Source organism: Heptranchias perlo, chromosome 6 (assembly GCF_035084215.1).
Source record: "Heptranchias perlo isolate sHepPer1 chromosome 6, sHepPer1.hap1, whole genome shotgun sequence".
NCBI classification, from domain to species: domain Eukaryota; kingdom Metazoa; phylum Chordata; class Chondrichthyes; order Hexanchiformes; family Hexanchidae; genus Heptranchias; species Heptranchias perlo.
In genome coordinates, this window is record NC_090330.1 from 99093381 (window position 1) to 99109542 (window position 16162).

The 16162-nt window shown below is 40.4% G+C and overlaps 1 protein-coding gene across 1 annotated transcript in view; it reads left to right on the forward strand.

The window, feature by feature from the left end:
- obi1 (ORC ubiquitin ligase 1) overlaps positions 1-15292 on the forward strand; it is a 30416-nt gene extending 15124 nt beyond the window's left edge. Inside the window, exons 5-6 of the mRNA XM_067986501.1 lie at positions 3430-3518; positions 12149-15292. Coding sequence (XP_067842602.1) covers positions 3430-3518; positions 12149-13673 — 1614 coding nt within the window. The 3' untranslated portion in view covers positions 13674-15292. The remainder of the gene's footprint in view (positions 1-3429; positions 3519-12148) is intronic.
- The last annotated feature ends 870 nt before the right edge of the window (positions 15293-16162 follow it).

The window sequence follows — 16162 nt, forward strand, 5'->3', positions numbered from 1 at the left end:
CGTAGCATCTTTTCTGCCTGACCATTTTGATTGTGCTGTATGATCTTTGTTTGAACTAACATGTTTTTCGGTTGTTGAGTAAGAAGTAATTCTGAATACAACTGTTATAAGTATATAGATAATGCAAGACTTTTTTGTTATTTTGCCTGGTTATTTTTGTGAGACAAAATTAGAATAGTGGACCACAGAAAAAAATTAAAAACCATTGAAAAGCCTTTTCTGAGGTAACTGATGGAGGCTATTTAATCATATTAATTCACACTATTGGTTAGTTTCATGTTTACTACCTGCACCGACCCATTCTCATCTTTTTCTTTTTCCAGCTCTGCTTCAGCATCTAGTTTGAATATTGAAAACCGGAAACTCGTTTGCTTTTTGAGCAACTGAGCCAAATTTGAATGCGCCAGGCGGCACTGTGTCTCATAACTTCATGACTCCCATGTGTGAAGAGGTTGCTTAAGTTGTATTTAGATCACAATTACCATAGCTTATCCTTTTTCCCCTGATTGTCTTTTGGTTTGCAGAAATTTTCCACATCCACTCTATATCGATTCTCATCATAAAATTAAAATCTCCCCTCCGTCGTCTTTTCTTCCTAATGTGAATAGTCTGACCTCCCTTAGCCTCTTCTTTATAGCATCATGGTTTTAAGATGTGGAAAATCCTCGGTGCCAAGGTTAGAGTTCCAGGAAACCAAGGATTAATAGCGTTCCACGACATGCAAACTGCTAGTGCACAATCCTATAAGCTTCTATTCTGAAGTAATCATTAGAGCTTCCTCAAAAAGTGACTAAATTGTGCAGTCCTTTCATCTGATTCTGTTAAAGAAAACTGAATACTGTATCAGCTTTTATTGAAAAACTAAAGTATATTCCTAGAGCACGAGAAACATTAACCTGTTTCTCTTCTCAAGTGCTGACTGCTTGATTTTGTGTAGTTGGAAGCATTCTGTTTTTGAATTTTGAGTTCTACGTGACTTTTTGCGAGACTCTCATTAGTTCACACGACTGTTTTGTTTGAATCGTTGTTGGCTTTCACTTTGTCCTAATTTCCTTCCAGATTTCTCTGGGTGCATTTTGTAACCCTTTTTACTTAGTTGACGTTATTATTTAGGGCACTGCCTGAAAGAAATCACTGAGCCTAATATTGATGGTAACCTCATTAAAATTCAAACAGTTGAAATTACCTGGGTGCTAAACCAGTCACTTTTTTTGCTGATTTTAGTTGAGCGCTCTCACTCTGACAGGCTCCCACTTGTCTCAACTAATTCACGTTGTCCCAGTAAAGAAGTTAAAAATATTCAAGAAATCAATAAATGGATTAAATATGTTAATCATAGTTCCTTTTTAACTTTTTTTTTAAACAGAGGTGGACATGGTGAGAATCCACCCAAGCAAGATGTTGGCAAAGCTGATGATCCTAGTGGGGGGGCACATTGTAGCAGTGTTTTGTTGCTGGTCTTTGTTAGCCCATAAAAGGAATGCTGAGATTTAAGCCAGAATTGAAACGCCCTCAGAATAAGATCTAGAAAGTATATTTTCTTTTGTGAAATTGTGCTACGTATCATCTGCTCTTTATATGAAGGAAGGTGGTTGTTTGTCGTGTAACTTGTATTTACACTTCAGGGATTGCCTTTTGGCATAAATTTCAGTCTAGTGTGACGTGAAACTGAATTAATGCTTTTCCTCCCTTCATAATAACTGCTGAGGAGCAATTTTGTTGATGCTTGTGCATTGTCATTGCGTACTACTCACAAATCAGTTAGTTGTGCAAGAAACATGATTTTACCATTAGAGCATTCCATTAATGTCTTGCTGCTGGCTCTCAGTTGTCATCATGGTATCATAGTATGTTACAGCATAGAAGGAGGCCATTCGGCCCATTGTGCCTGTGCTTGCTCTTTGAAAGTGCTACCCAATTAGTTCCAATCCCCTGCTCTTTCCCCATAGCCCCGTAAATTTTTTCCTTTCAAGAATTTATCCAATTCCCTTTTGAAAGTTACTATTGAATCTGCTTCCTCCACTCTTTCAGGCAGCACATTCCAGATCATCATAACATGCTGCGTAAAAAAATATTTCCTCATGTTCCCCCGGTTCTTTTGTCAATCACCTTAAATCTCAGTCCTCTGGTTACTGACCCGTCTGCCATTCGAAACAGCTTCTCCTTATTTACTCTATCAAAACTGTTCATGATTTTGAACACCTCTGTCAAATCTCCCCTTAACCTTCTCTGTTCTAAGGAGAACAAACACAGCTTCTCTGGTTGCTCCACATAACTGAAGTCCTTCATCCCTGGTACCATTCTAGTAAATCTCTTCTGCACCTTCTCAAAGGGCTTGACAACCTTCCTAAAGAATGGTGCCCAGAATTAAACACAATACTCCAGCTGAGGCCTAACCAGTGTTTTATAAAGGTTTAGCATAACTTCCTTGCTTTTGTACTCTATGCCTCTATTAATAAAGCCTAGGATCCCATATGCTTTTTTTTTAAAACAGCCTTCTCAACTTGTCCTGCTACCATCAAAGATTTCTGTACATATATCCCTGTTACTGCATTCCCTTTAAAATTGTACCATTTAATTGATATTGCCTGTCTTCGTTCTTCCTACCAAAATGTGTCACTTCACACTTCTCTGCGTTACATTTCATCTGCCATGTGTCTGCCCATTTCACCAGTCTGTTACTATCCTCCACATTGTTTACTACATTTCCGAGTTTCGTGTCATCTGCATGATGTCATCTTTGAAGTTATACCCTCTATGTCCAAGTCCAGGCCATGAATGTATATCAAAAAGAGCAGTAGTCCTAATACTGACCCCTGGGGAACACCACTGTATACTTCCCTCCAGTCTGAAAAACAACTGTTCACCACTACTCTCTGTTTTCTGTCCCTTAGCCAATTTTGTATCCATGCTGCCACTGTCCCTTTAACCCCATGGGCTTTAATTTTGCTAACACGTCTATTATGTGGTACTTTATCAAATGCCTCTGGAAAATCCATATACACAACATCAACCGCACTACCCTCATCAACCCACTTCATTAAAGAACTCAATCAAGTTAATCAAACACAATTTTCTTCTAATAAATCCGTGCTGACTTTCATTCATTAGCCCATTATCAATAGCGTATTAAAAATATATTCTGCATCTTTCTGTAAAATATACATTTGTAGAATATAATTAATTCAAATTAAAATGATGATTTTGAGTCTCTTAAAACTGCATCTTGTCCCTTTGTTACTGGCACAGACCCTCTTGACTTATGAGTCTTGAAAGCGTTTGGAAAAGTATTCATGTAGCTGGTATTGAACTTGGTAATTTTATTTTGATATTGAAGAGCCTCGTTTAGTACAAAAGCTCTGCTTTGATATACCTCTTGAGCATCTGTAATAACCTTTGAAGCCTTCAGACATTTTTTTTCTTCCTCAGGCAAACCGAAAGCTTCGTGTTCAAAATGGTGATCTTGTGAGAGAGAATTTACACCTGAAGGCTGAGGTTGATAGCCGATCTCCACAGAAGTATGTACAGTTGCAATAACCTTTATCTACTTTCTCTAATCCTATAGAAACTGTTAGCAAGATGAGTTTGATGGACCATTAGTCATCTTGAAAACATATTAAATGTGCTATTTTTGACAAGCTAAGGCTTCTAATAGGAATTTGGGAAAGTTCGAAATTAGGGAATTTAAATAGTTAACTCCCTACTTGCAAAATAATGGTTTTGAATTTTCTTGAGGCTTGTGGGGCCATCATAACCAGGACTTAATGCTCACTGGCCTCGTGCACTCCTAAACCCATCAGAATTCCCAGGATACGGGATTTTGCATAAAGCTCATCCAATATCAGTACAGCTGGGACATCCGTTAGGTGGGGTGGGAGGAAATTGTAGTGTAGGCCAGCCACTGAGACCCAAGTGCCTGTAGGTCCTGCCAAAGAATTTTTGTATGTGAAATAACTGGCTTTTTTTCAAGAAGGCTGCTTTCCTTACAGTAGGCTGTTGTAAAATGTTCAGCTGCTGTAAGAAAACAGGCCTTTCCAAATTTGGTGGTCCCCACTCCTGTCATCTGGCAAGAACTATACATCTGCTCCGTACTGGTATGCAGTACGTTAAGGGCAGTGGAGATGGAGCAGGAGTTGGTGGGAATTCTGCTAGATGGCATCATCCCACCAGTCACACCTCTTTCCCTGATGTCACCGGTGAAGGGGTTGCACGCAAGAACCGCCCTACTCTACTCCCCCTGGAAACAGTGCAGCCAAAACGGGGTAGACACTTGGCATAAACGGTTCCCACCCAATTTCTACCCTAAACATCCTGATAATGGCTCCAATGCACCTTAAAACCCCAAGCAAATTTGAGGCCAATATGTCTAACCAAAACAATTCGGTTTAACAACTTTTGATATTTACTCAGCGAAGAAAAAAAAACTTTTGTTTTGAAAACTACAAATTTTTTTTTTATTCGTTCATGGGATGTGGGCGTCGGTGGCGAGGCCGGCATTTATTGCCCATCCCTAATTGCCCTTGAGAAGGTGGTGGTGAGCCGCCGCCTTGAACCGCTGCAGTCCGTGTGGTGTCTGTTCTCCCACAGTGCTGTTAGGAAGGGAGTTCCAAGATTTTGACCCAGCGACGATGAAGGAACGGCAATATATTTCCAAGTCGGGATGGTGTGTGACTTGGAGGGGAACTTGCAGGTGGTGTTGTTCCCATGTGCCTGCTGCCCTTGTCCTTCTAGGTGGTAGAGGTCGTGGGTTTGGGAGGTGCTGTCGAAGAAGCCTTGGCGAGTTGCTGCAGTGCATCCTGTGGATGGTACACACTGCAGCCACAGTGTGCCGGTGGTGAAGGGAGTGAATGTTTAGGGTGGTGGATGGGGTGCCAATCAAGTCGGGCTGCTTTCTCCTGGATGGTGTCAAGGTTCTTGAGTGTTGTTGGAGCTGCACTCATCCAAGCAAGTGGAGAGTATTCCATCACACTCCTGACTTGTGCCTTGTAGATGGTGGAAAGGCTTTGGGAAGTCAGGAGGTGAGTCACTCGCCGCAGAATACCCAGCCTCTGTCCTGCTCTTACAGCCACAGTATTTAGATGGCTGGTCCAGTTAATTTTCTGGTCAATAGTGACCCCCAGGATGTTGATGGTGGGGGATTCGGCGATGGTAATGCCGTTGAATGTCATGGGGAGGTGGTTAGACTCTCTCTTGTTGGAGATGGGTCATTGCCTGGTACTTGTCTGGTGTGAATGTTACTTGCCACTTATCAGCCCAAGCCTGAATGTTGTCCAGGTTTTGCTGCATGCGGGCTCGGACTGCTTCATTATTTGAGGGGTTGCGAATGGAACTGAACACTGTGCAATCATCAGCGAACATCCCCATTTCTGACCTTATGGTGGAGGGAAGGTCATTGATGAAGCAGCTGAAGATGGTTGCGCCGAGGACACTGCCCTGAGGAACTCCTGCAGCAATGCCCTGGGGCTGAGATGATTGGCCTCCAACAACCACTACCATCTTCCTTTGTGCTTGGTATGACTCCAGCCACTGGAGAGTTTTCCCCCTGATTCCCATTGACTTCATTTTTACTAGGGCTCCTTGGTGCCACACTCGGTCAAATGCTGCCTTGATGTCAAGGGCAGTCACTCTCACCTCACCTCTGGAATTCAGCTCTTTTGTCCATGTTTGGACCAAGGCTGTAATGAGGTCTGGAGCCGAGTGGTCCTGGTGGAACCCAAACTGAGCATCGGTGAGCAGGTTATTGGTGAGTAAGTGCCGCTTGATAGCACTGTCGACGACACCTTCCATCACTTTGCTGATGATTGAGAGTAGACTGATGGGGCGGTAATTGGCCGGATTGGATTTGTCCTGCTTTTTGTGGACAGGACATACCTGGGCAATTTTCCACATTGTCTGGTAGATGCCAGTGTTGTAGCTGTACTGGAACAGATTGGCTAGAGGCGCAGATAGTTCTGGAGCACAATTCTTTCAGCACTACAGCTGGGATGTTGTCGGGGCCCATAGCCTTTGCTGTATCCAGTGCACTCAGCCGTTTCTTGATATCACGTGGAGTGAATCGAATTGGCTGAAGACAGGCTTCTGTGATGGTGGGGATATCGGGAGGAGGCTGAGATGGTTCATCCACTCCTGGCACTTCTGGCTGAAGATGGTTGCAAACGCTTCAGCCTTGTCTTTTGCACTCACGAGCTGGACTCTGCCATTATTGAGGATGGGGATGTTTGCAGAGCCTCCTCCTCCCGTTAATTGTTTAATTGTCCACCACCATTCACGACTGGATGTGGCAGGACTGCAGAGCTTTGATCTGATCTGTTGGTTGTGGAATCGCTTAGCTCTGTCTATAGCATGTTGCTTCCGCTGTTTAGCATGCATGTAGTCCTGAGTTGTAGCTTCACCAGATTTGCTAAGCCTGATTTGAGCATGGCAAATTGTATATAATTTAAGGTAAAATGGAGGTAAGCAGCTCAACATGGATGGAACTACTTTATGTGGATGCAGATTTTGAAATGTAATTACATTTGTAATCTTCAAAATGTTTAAATTCTGAACGTAATGCTACCAATGATTCCAAAATTTTTATGCAGCATGTTTATTAGGGGACCTTCTTCTTCTTTCCCCAACCACCAAAGTTTAATTAAGAATGTAGTCAAAAGTCATTATTAAATAGTTTGGAACTGCTGTTACATAAAGTTTAGGCGTCGTACACATTGCAGTTATCCCGTTGACCGACTTGCTTTTATTTATTCAGTTGAGGAAGCTACAAACTGAAAATATCTAGGACTTTACTTTTTTGACTTTACTAGAAACCATTAGTTGACAGATGTTATAAAAAATTACATGGAATTTAAGCGGTCATTTGCTCCCTGCATGGAGCTTCACCTGGGAGTGTGTCTCTGGAAATGGGAGTGCCGCTTCCTATAATTTTCCATCCATTAATTTGATGGATGGAAAATTTTGGGGAGGACACACCTGAATTCCCAATATGAGCTCCTGCAGCTCCTCTGTACCATCAGGTTTACTTCATCCAAGCTGTCTAGGGCTCTGTGCTCCCGGCTGGTCTTTTTACCAAAACTTACATGTATAATTATTTTTGGAAATTTTTATACTCGTTGAGGTGAATGATACCACACCAGTGATTTCCTTCACCCTCTCGGTGAGATTATTAGTGTCAAATTAGGGGCAGTTTTTATTTTGCTGTTGATCTATAACCCATAGAAACTGCCTCAAGTTATTTCATACAGGACCTTTGCAGCCAATAGAGAGAGAAGATTTTCATCCATGAGACTGGACTGAATTTGAATTCTGCTGACTGATAAAATGATAGTGCGCTATCTGATCCCCCCTTGCTGTGTGGCTTAAAATATCTTGCATAAACACAGCCCTAAAGTGTATAAAATCATTGTGATAAATGCCTTATACTTTGTAGCTAATTATTATCCATAGCATTCATACTTGCAAAGCACATCCCTACTGGACTGAACATTAGCCCATAAGCCCCTGAGTTGCAGTGCTCACATCTGCGAAGAGAGAACTAATCTGGATCAGCAGTAAGGGGAAGTTATCCATGCAAAGGGCAAATTTTCAACTGCCTTTATTATGCGCGCACAGAAATTTTTCTGATACCTAGGAGCTCTGCAATGTTCTTTGTAGCTGTTGGGTAGCACGCCCAACCCACTGCGTTTGATGAACCAGCAGTCGAAGCATAGGAAGCAATTCCAAGACGTTGACACACCATCTGGCCATTTTCATACCTTCTGCATCCTCCACACTATAGGAATATAGCCTAAATTCTGGGAAAACCATGTGCTGACTACACACGTAAAAATAGTCATGACTTTGCAGAATTGGCAGTGCTGCATGTCCTCTTACTCCTGCGTCATATAAAGGCCCAGGACCTGCACCATTGCATTAGTTCTTTTTCTACCAGTTAAAGGTTCTTTGCTCTTCACAAATCATTTCTCTCATTAAAAGTTTGGAACAAAATCTATAGCCCCCTTTAAGGCATGGGTTGGATTAGACCGATTTTCTTTTAATTCATCTGGCCTACTCAGAGGTTTAAGTGTCTTCTTTATGATTCCCAGGAGACTTAAGTTGTCTAAACTGGTTAACACTGGCTAATGAATATTCGACTAGACTGTCTTCTTAAGGACAAGCTTACTAAAGAAAAGCTATGCTTTTAGGTTGACTGGTGATACCATAGATGGCTGTATAGAAAATAATTAAAGCAGCCAAAACAATAAGCATTAGCATGCAAGTGGCATGGAATTTTGCTCTTGGAATAGAGTGTGCCCCAGCTGAGCTATGATCGTAGGTATCCCCTTTGGGACTGACGCATACAATACATTGCCTGCATCAAAACAAATTACGCGCCTCCATAGTTTGGATAGCATGTCTGCATCAACATCTATCAAAGGTTGTAAATATTGTGCACATTTGCCTAGGATGCCTTGAGTATAAAAGGTTATGGAGTGATCTGATGGAGGTGTTTAAAATGATAAAAGGATTCGATAGGGTAGATACAGAGAAACTATTTCCTCTGATGGGGGAATCAAGAACGAGGGGACGTAATCTTAAAATTAGAGCTAGGCCATTCAGGAGGGAAATTAGGAAGTACTTTTTCACACAGAGTAGTAGAAATCGGGAATTCTCTTTCCCAAAAGGCTGTGGATGCTGGGACAATTGGAGTTTTCAAGACTTGAGATCGATAGATTTTTGTTAGTTAAGGGTATCGGGGATATGGAGCTATGGTGGGTAAATGGAGTTGAGGGACAGATCAGCCATGATCTAATTGAATGTCAGAGTAAGCTTAAGGGGCTGAATGGCCTACTCCTGTACCTATGTTCCTATTTGTAAGGAACAGCTACCCTGTGTTTCCAGCATTATTCAGAACAGTAGGATAAGTACAATAAGCCTAAGATGCCAAGTGAAATGTCAGTGAACAGAGATCTGTGCTGAGAAAACACCAGCACCACATGCCAAAGATTTGAAACTTAAATTGATGTTGGCGACTCACCAGTGTCTGACAATGCAGAGACAGAAAATGTAGCGGCCAATACCCATTCATACTGCACAATGCAGAGATCTTATTTTGCATCAAGAGATCATTTGTCATTGGCTATTTTAATTATGGCAGATTATACCTGACCCATCCTAGGAGATAACTATTGGCCCAATAATATGGGACTTCCCTCAGAGAGGGACCTTTCAGTTCAGAGTCTTCTGCACTGTCGAGGATAGTGCTGTCCCAGAACGGGACACAATGCTCCAGTTGTGGCCGAACCAGTATTTTATAAAGGTTCATCGTGACTTCCATACTTTTGTACTCTATGCCTCTATTTATAAAGCCCAGGATTCCGTATGCTCTTTCAACTGCTTTCTCAACCTATCCTGCCACCTTCAATGATTTGTGTACATATACCCCCAGATCCCTCTGTTCCTGTACCCCTTTTAGAGTTGTGCCTTCTAGTTTATATTGCCTCTCCTCGTTCTTCCTACTGAAATGTATCACTCTGCATTTTTCTGCGTTAAATTTCATCTCACTGTTTACTGCCCTTCCAAGTTTTGTGTCATCTGCAAATTTTGAAATTGTGCCCTGTACACCCAAGTCCAAATCATTAATATATATCAAGAAAAGCAGTGGTCCCAGCACCGACCCCTGGGAAACACCACTACATACCTTCCTCCAGTCCAAAAAAAAACGTTCACCACTACTCTCTGCTTCCTTAGCCAATTCTGTATCCATGTTGCTACTGCCCCCTTTATTCCATGGACCGCAATCTTGATGATGAGCCTACGATGCGGCACTTTATCAAATGCCTTTTGAAAGTCCAGATGCACCACATCAAATGCATTGCCCTCATCTACCCTCTCTGTTACCTCATCAAAAAACCTATTCTATGTAGGTTCATGTTGCAGCTATTTCAATCTTTTATGACCAATTTATGTTTGGATCATTAAGAGATCACTCATTGGTATCTCATACTATGCAAGCTATATGTCAGTTATGCCCAGTTAGGCCATAACTGGTTTTCAGTTGGAATCTTACATCCTTCACAAGTTACTATATCCACTATACAAACCCATTTGAATGTATGAGCTTACTTGGAAAACTGTGCTATTAGTGTTGTTTTGGCTCTGAAAGTGGGTGAACTGCAAACACTTACTGAAGATAATATGTATTTTTGGCATTCCAATAGGGCTGGCTTACCTGGAGTTTTTATGTGAAGTTACTACCCAGTTTCATCTGGGTCAAGAAACTGCTGCACTGTCTACCACCATACAAATCAGAATCCAAATACATACCAATATGTAGATGTCTGCAGATCATTTCTCACACAAAGCAATGTAGACAATCTTGACCATTTATTTCCTGTGTTACAAGGACCCAAGGCAAATCGATGACAAAGGAGCTGATAGCCAAATGGATGAGTCAGTGTATCCTCCACTGCTAACATCCTGCATTTATCACACCTGTTCTATGGCTGCTTCTTTGCATCCCTCCAGTGGTTTCAATTTATAGCAGATATTGCAGGCTGCCAAATGAAGTAATCCTCACATATTTACCAGCAAATACTATTTAGACTTGGCTGCAGCACTTGATAGTGCCTTTGACAGATTAGTCCTGATAGCTAATGTAATGACTCGTACATCAAGACTTCGCCCCGAAATCTTTACTACTTTGTTCACAAACTAAAGCAGCATACCAATGTGGAATGAAGATGAAAGATAATTGCCCATCTTATAGGGTTGTCTTCATTCTTGAATGATGTGTATCCTCCACAGTCCCACCCATCCATCCCTGCAGGACTGGGGTGGGGTTTAGTGCAAAATGGTTCATTAGTTTCAGTTTAGCTTTGGCCAAAAATTAATTGGTTTAATGGCGCTTTATATAATGCAGAAGTAGGAAACCAGAGCTGGCTGTCTGAAACTTCCATGAAGACATTTGTATGTGTATGCTTAGGTTTTCTCAGAACTTATCAAGCTAGGTTATACTCCTAGGATGTGTGAAGGATGCAAATCATTTTACAAAATATTTGGGGTAACAAGGGATTTGTTTTTAATGGGGAATTTTGATGTTTTGACACGCATCCTGAAGTAATTGTTTAAATTTAATAACCATTTTAGTGATTATCTCCCAGCAACTCTTCATTATCAGTCAAGTTATTTGGAAGCCCACAGTTTGCATTGGACTAAATGCATCTAATAAGAAACTCATTTTGTGGGTGGAGTTCACATCCCTTTGCTTAGGAAAGTAGGCTTTTATCAATTTACAATGAAACTATGTCAATCATTTACAATGCTCTTAGTGAGGGTTTGAGTCCTACTTGAGGAGTGGAGTATTAAACGTTTATAAACCACATTTTAAAACGGTAATTGTTTGCTGATGGAACCCACAATTAATGACTATTATCCTAAGCAAAGAGAGCACGTGACTGAAATGTGAATATTTAACTGGAAAATTGAGATGCAGATTTAACTTCAGAAAAAAAATCACAATCACCCTAATAGCTTGAGTTATGCTACAAGACTTTTAATGCTTTGCTTATAGGTTGCTCTTATTTATTATTGGTTATGTAATTAGGGAAATATGCTCCAGAATAGCCTTATTAATTGAATTTTCATCCAAAAAAACCTCGTCGCCAATATTAAAGTGGAAAAAATGTAATCCATCCATTACTTGGCCTCCTGATGAGCACTTTCTGGAATTTTCCGAACTCTCTCACTGAGGAGTTGTATGACTGGCAGAGAGACACATATTTGCTGGATTCAAATGCAGGTGCTAGATTTTACTGTTTAAATGAACTATGCCACCCAGTCCTCTGAATTTAATTTTTTTAAAAATCAAATATATACCCTTCTTCTCAGTTAAATGGTCTGAGCTCCTATTGTTGACTAAAGCTCCTATTTTCATAGATCTTGTAATCACTCTAAAGTGTGAGGATGCTATGTGTTGATGTCATTACTGCTACTATTCCATGACATAACATTACTGATTTCTAAATAGCCTGTAAACCATAGTACCCAGTATATACTTTGCTTTTATGCTGTAAGTCCTGGTCAGGGACATCAACTCAGAACCAAAGGCTCACAAAACTGTTCTTCTACTATGTACCAATTCATTTCTCTGTAAATTCTTTCTATGTGGTTGCAGATTTGGAAGGTTCACAGTGGCTGCTCTTCAGTCAAAGGTGGAACAGTATGAACGTGAGATGAATCGTCTGAAAAGGGCCTTGGAACGGAGTGATAAGTACATAGAAGATATGGAGTTCCAGATTGAACGACTGAAGGGAAAGAGTGAGGAAAAAGAGAATGAACGTGGGAAACTCTACTCAGAATCACCATCAGCTTCTCTACAGGCTGGAGAAAATGGAAGCAGCAGAGAACTATGGAACTATCATGATGACGCCAAGGAGAACAGAATCATAGCCATGAGGAGAAGCCTAAGTAAAATTGAGCAGCCATTGGTCAACCAGTTAGATGGTGCTGAATCAACCTGTTTTAGCTTCTCTTGTCAGCAAAATTTAAATGGAACAATGTCTGATTCAACTCCAAAAAACAGGGTTCCTCTTGATAATGGACTCTTAACCACAGCTACTGTTGAGAATGATGCTTTGTGTTTGTTACAGAAAACTAATGAGAAGGAAGAGGGCTGCACTCAACCCACCGATGAGAGTGAGATACACTTTGAACTTCCTAGCCCTTGTACTCCATCCACATCACTTGGTGGTCTCCACCTTCACAGTACAGATGATGAAGCAAGTCCCCTGATGATAAAGAGAAATGGAGGAAAGAAGTTAACCCACTTAAGAAAACTTTGTTTTGATGATGCTGGTTGGAGAAATGCGGGTTCTGAAGAGCAAACTTTATCAAAGCAAAATGATGATAGCAATAGTGTGCAGAATGCAGAGTTCACCTCCAATAGCCTGTCATTTTGGGATACTTGTCAACCTCTTCCCACTGAAAGTGCTCATAAAAGCACTCTGAGGAAAAACTTGCAGACTTCTCAATCTGAAGACCCCATGGCCAAACCGGAGGGCAAAATGCTGAATTTAATAGGTAGCCCAGTTACTGATGTTCCTTGTGTTCCTGAATCTGGCGATGTACGTTCAAGAACATCCAGTGAGACCTCAATGGATGCAGCCTATCGAGATAAGATATCGGAGCTGGACTTCATGTTGGACGAAACTGAGAACCTTATAAATCCTCAGTGCTCTCTGATATCCGAAGATCTCTCTGACCTTGACATGTCTTTAACATCAGATCTGGCGCAGTGCACTGAACTTTTGAATGAAGCTGAAAAAAGATTGGAACAGAAAATGAGACAAAACCAGCCGAGTGCCCCTGACTTGAATACCAGAGATCGGATAGCAAATAATGATGGGAGAAGTGTAGTTTCATTGCCCATAGTGCCTCCAGTTGCTTTAGACATAAAAGAAGAATCTGTGTCTTCAGAAAAGGAAAAGTCTTTCCAAAGTAGTTTTAGTTCCCCTTTTCTTTCAGTATCTTCTGAATTATCTGGCCTCCAGCATAAACCATCTTTGTGGAACAGCTGCTTAATGCCTGAAAATGAAAAAGTGCTGGAAGCAACCAACAGATACCAGACTAGTAAAAGAAAACCACAGAGTTATGGTGAAGACTTATCCAGTCCATCTAAATCTTCAAAAAAAGATTTCTAAATTGAAACCCTTACTGTAGTTAGATTTTTTTTTTTCCTTTGGAATTTTGAGACCATCTGATCTTCATAATTTGCCTCCTTTGTTACAAGTGCCCCCTTATGAAATATTATTTAGGACATCACAGTCCAATGTGCCGTGTAACGAAACCCAATGGTTTTCTGCTTCTGCATTCACCGGCCCGTGATTTTCCTCTCATTAAATGAGCAGAAAATTGGTCTGGGGAGTGCAGAAGAAAAAAATCTGGACTCGTGCCAAACACAGTTTAACAGTGTTAAGCAGCACAACATTGCTTTAACTTGATTCTGTTCTTAATACCATATCTGTCCAGCAGTAAATCTACCTTGTTTTCCATTTTTAGGGTGGTGCTAAGCTAGGACCTGATGTCATTTTTTTGTTTAAAACTGGAGTACAATTTACTTGGTAAAATGAATGATGGAAGTGGAAGGCTATTGCACTGAAGGAAGTGAGGAAGGAACAATTGCAGCAGCAAAAGTACGTCAAAAATAGCTGAGGAAATATAGAAAAACATCTAATTTATAAAGGTGGCATATTTTGTGTTTTTGCTCACTATGGCTGAATGGTGAGCAAATTCTAAAGTCCTGGTTGAGAGTTGAGCACATTAATAAAATGAGTCTTGTCCATTTTTGTAATTAAATCACTAGATGCAGTTTGAAAAGCTGCCAATAGTATTATTTCAAATTGCCGGCTAAAAGTAATCATTTTTAAAAATCTGGCGAACTTTAAATAAAAATGTTTTCACCGTTGCTCTGTGGGTCAGTCAACTACTCATGAATGTAGCACCCATTTGAGTTTGCTCTGATCTGAGATGTGTAGAGTGCTTGTCAATACTTAATCTGCACATCATACAATGTGCTTTAGCAAAAATAATTCTTAAAAAAGCAATAATGGTTTGGAGCACTTTGCTAAATGGAGAGTAATCCACTGTTATAAAGATGCTGCAGGCTTCCTTTCCTCTCAAATGCAGTTTTGAGCTTAATGGTGAATGAACTTTGAATCAACAAATGTTTGCATTTTATCAACCTTTCAAAGGGCTTATTGGAAAGGATACCTCAGAACTAAGCACTTTACTTTGAGTAATGTGAAATTGAGGTTGCTTCATCCTACAGACAACTGAGGTATTGGTGACAGTTAAGAACATCTATAACCCATTTGCTGATGGTAGCTGCATGAGTTGCGTACCATAAGTGAAGGAAAGGGAGGGAATGACATAGAAATAAGAAAACTCTGTGCTTAAAAGGGATTCTGGAATATAAAGAGACTATTTTAATTTATTTTTATAAAGTAGACTCTTCTGGCAGATAAATTAACTGTAGCAAGTGTGATCTTTTGCTAAATCCTATTGCCTCAATTGAATCAAAATGAACGTGTTGCTGTGTCGTCTGTGTTTTTTGGTGATCGTTCAAAGCATTGTGTAGAAATATTTAAAAAAAATAAGTTGCCTATTTGTCTTTGCGTGCTTTAGAAATGTATTTTCATTGACTTAATATTTGTGTTGTTTTCTGTACATGTCTGCAACAGTAGATTAAAAAGTGAGGGGAAAGTTCAATTTTCAACTGTGATACGGTGTTTAGTACAATAAAGGTGTTTTCAAAAATGTCCTTAACTGTTATATTTCAGGTCAGGTTTTCTCCCAACACTTTCATTTGTGTTCATAGCAAAAAGGCAGTTTCCATAAGCACACCAAAACTCTTGTCAGCTGCTCCATGGATCCTTATTTGTGCCCTGAGTGGTATAGCATGCCACTGGGCTAAAAGTTACCTCTTAATTACAGGATATTACACTGGACATCACTGGTGCCCACCATGTTCTATGTATTTCAAAAGACCACATTCTGATTAAGTTCAGACTAAAACAAATGGATGTATTTACAAGTAAGGTAGTTACAGAGAAGCAGAAGGACGCAGTGAGATACTGCTGGTACAAATATTTGAACATCTTAAAGATTTATTCCATATTTTCAAGTATCCTCTTTAGTGCATGTTACACAGTCCAATAATCTGTAAAGCTTTTGGATGAAACAACTTTTCATAGGCTTCCCAATATTATGGCTGTAGTGTTGCCCATTTGCTTACTTCTGGGTTTAGGCTATGATAAGTGATGCAGAATTACCGTCCACTGCACTGAACCCGACTGTCAGACTGAACTGAAACGGAACTAAAACTGAGCAGCTAAGTCAGTGTCTTTGTCAAAAGAAGTCTTGCATGTCACAGTTAATGTTTCAACATTGCATTCCTATCTTAAGCATATCCCCTGATGGGAAATAGACAAAATTTATCACCTACCAATCTGCAAATTCACACGAATTAGCATTTCCAAAAAAGACACTACCAAGCAAACTTTGTTTGAATCTGTTTAAGTGCATTCAGTGGTACTTAACAAAAAAGCTAGCGACTTCTCATTGAAACTGGATATAAGGCTGGTTTTGTATGTTGGCCACTTCCCTGACATTTAGTTTAGCTATGGCTAGC